Source organism: Haliaeetus leucocephalus, unplaced genomic scaffold (assembly GCF_000737465.1).
Source record: "Haliaeetus leucocephalus isolate CR32 unplaced genomic scaffold, Haliaeetus_leucocephalus-4.0 Scaffold393, whole genome shotgun sequence".
Lineage (NCBI taxonomy): Eukaryota > Metazoa > Chordata > Aves > Accipitriformes > Accipitridae > Haliaeetus > Haliaeetus leucocephalus.
The window spans coordinates 20,682-21,904 of record NW_010972829.1 but is presented as its reverse complement, the minus strand read 5'-3'; the positions used below and the strand labels follow the sequence as shown (position 1 = coordinate 21,904).

The window sequence follows — 1,223 nt, the reverse complement described above, 5'->3', positions numbered from 1 at the left end:
GCCCCCGGGGCTGGGCCACCCCCCCCCCCCCCAATTCCCGGGGAACGGAGACGTACCAGCGTCGCGGGTGTCGATGGTGAAATGCGCCGGCTCGAAGGTGCGTCCCTCGCGCAGGCCGGGCCCCGCCACGCGCACCCGGCTGGCGTCCCCCAGCTCGGCCTGGCTGATGGTGACGGAGATGGGGCTGCGGGCCAGGGGCTGCCCCCCCCGCGAGATGTGCACCAGGTGCTCCCCCACCTCCTGCGGCACGAAGGAGATACCTGCGGGGACGGGGACACCGGCCTCAGGACGAGGGGACGCCGTCAGCGGGGGAGCCAGGTTTCACGGTACGGGGACGCAGAAGGGATGGGGCGGGGGGATTTGGGGGGGGCACAGGGATATGCGGGACGTCCCTGCAGGGGTGTCAGGACAAGGGGACGCAGTGTGGGGACGCTCTCAGCAGGGTGCGGGGACACGGGGGACGTCAGGAGACACTGCACAGCCGTTTGAGCCGGCTGGGCTCTTTACGCCCCAACAGCGAGGTCACGGCGACCGTGTCCCTGCGTCCCCAAGGCCCTCCCCGTCCTCCCTCCGTGTCCCCCCCTCCATCCCCTCCCTCGGTTGCGGAGGCGTTGGAGCCGGCCGGGCTCCTCACACCATGAGGGCGAGGTGCCGGCGTCCCCAGGGACCCCCATCCCGTCCCGAGCGTGCGTGTCCCCCCCTCACCGATGTGGCCGTTGCGGAGGCGCTTGAGCTGGCAGGGCTCCTTGCGGCCCGAGGGGGCTGTGACGGTGGCCGTCAGCTGGCTCAGGTCCGTCTCCCCGATATCCAGGGGGATGTCGGCCGAGGCGCCCACCTTCAGGTGGGACAGGCGCAGGCTGTCGTCACCTGCGGGGACGGGGATCAGCGGCGAAGGCACCCCGAAAATGCCCGGGACCCACCCTCAGGACGGCCCCAAGACCCCTGGGGACTTCAGATCTGCTGCAGGGAGCCCCAGGACCACCCACAGCACCTCGGGGTGCCCCCCCAGCCCGTACCGGTGATGCGGGCGGTGAAGGGGCTCCCCGGGATGTGCTTGTCGTTGTACTTCACCACGATGCTGTAGTCCCCGGGCAGCACCGGCAGGTAGGAGACGCTGCACGTCCCGTCCTGGTTGTCGGTGCAGCTGATCTCCGCCTTGGAGGGACCCTCCACAGCCAGCGACAGACCTCCTGGGGCGGGGGGGGGCATGTAGGATTCAGGGG

The 1,223-nt window shown here is 71.1% G+C and overlaps 1 protein-coding gene across 1 annotated transcript in view; it reads right to left on the bottom strand.

The window, feature by feature from the left end:
• The window catches only part of LOC104835484 (filamin-A-like), a gene marked incomplete at both ends in the record, with an annotated part of 19,239 nt that overhangs the window by 4,052 nt on the left and 13,964 nt on the right, over positions 1 to 1,223 (bottom strand). Inside the window, 3 exons of the mRNA XM_010573474.1 lie at positions 57 to 260; positions 706 to 867; positions 1,017 to 1,199. Coding sequence (XP_010571776.1) covers positions 57 to 260; positions 706 to 867; positions 1,017 to 1,199 — 549 coding nt within the window. The remainder of the gene's footprint in view (positions 1 to 56; positions 261 to 705; positions 868 to 1,016; positions 1,200 to 1,223) is intronic.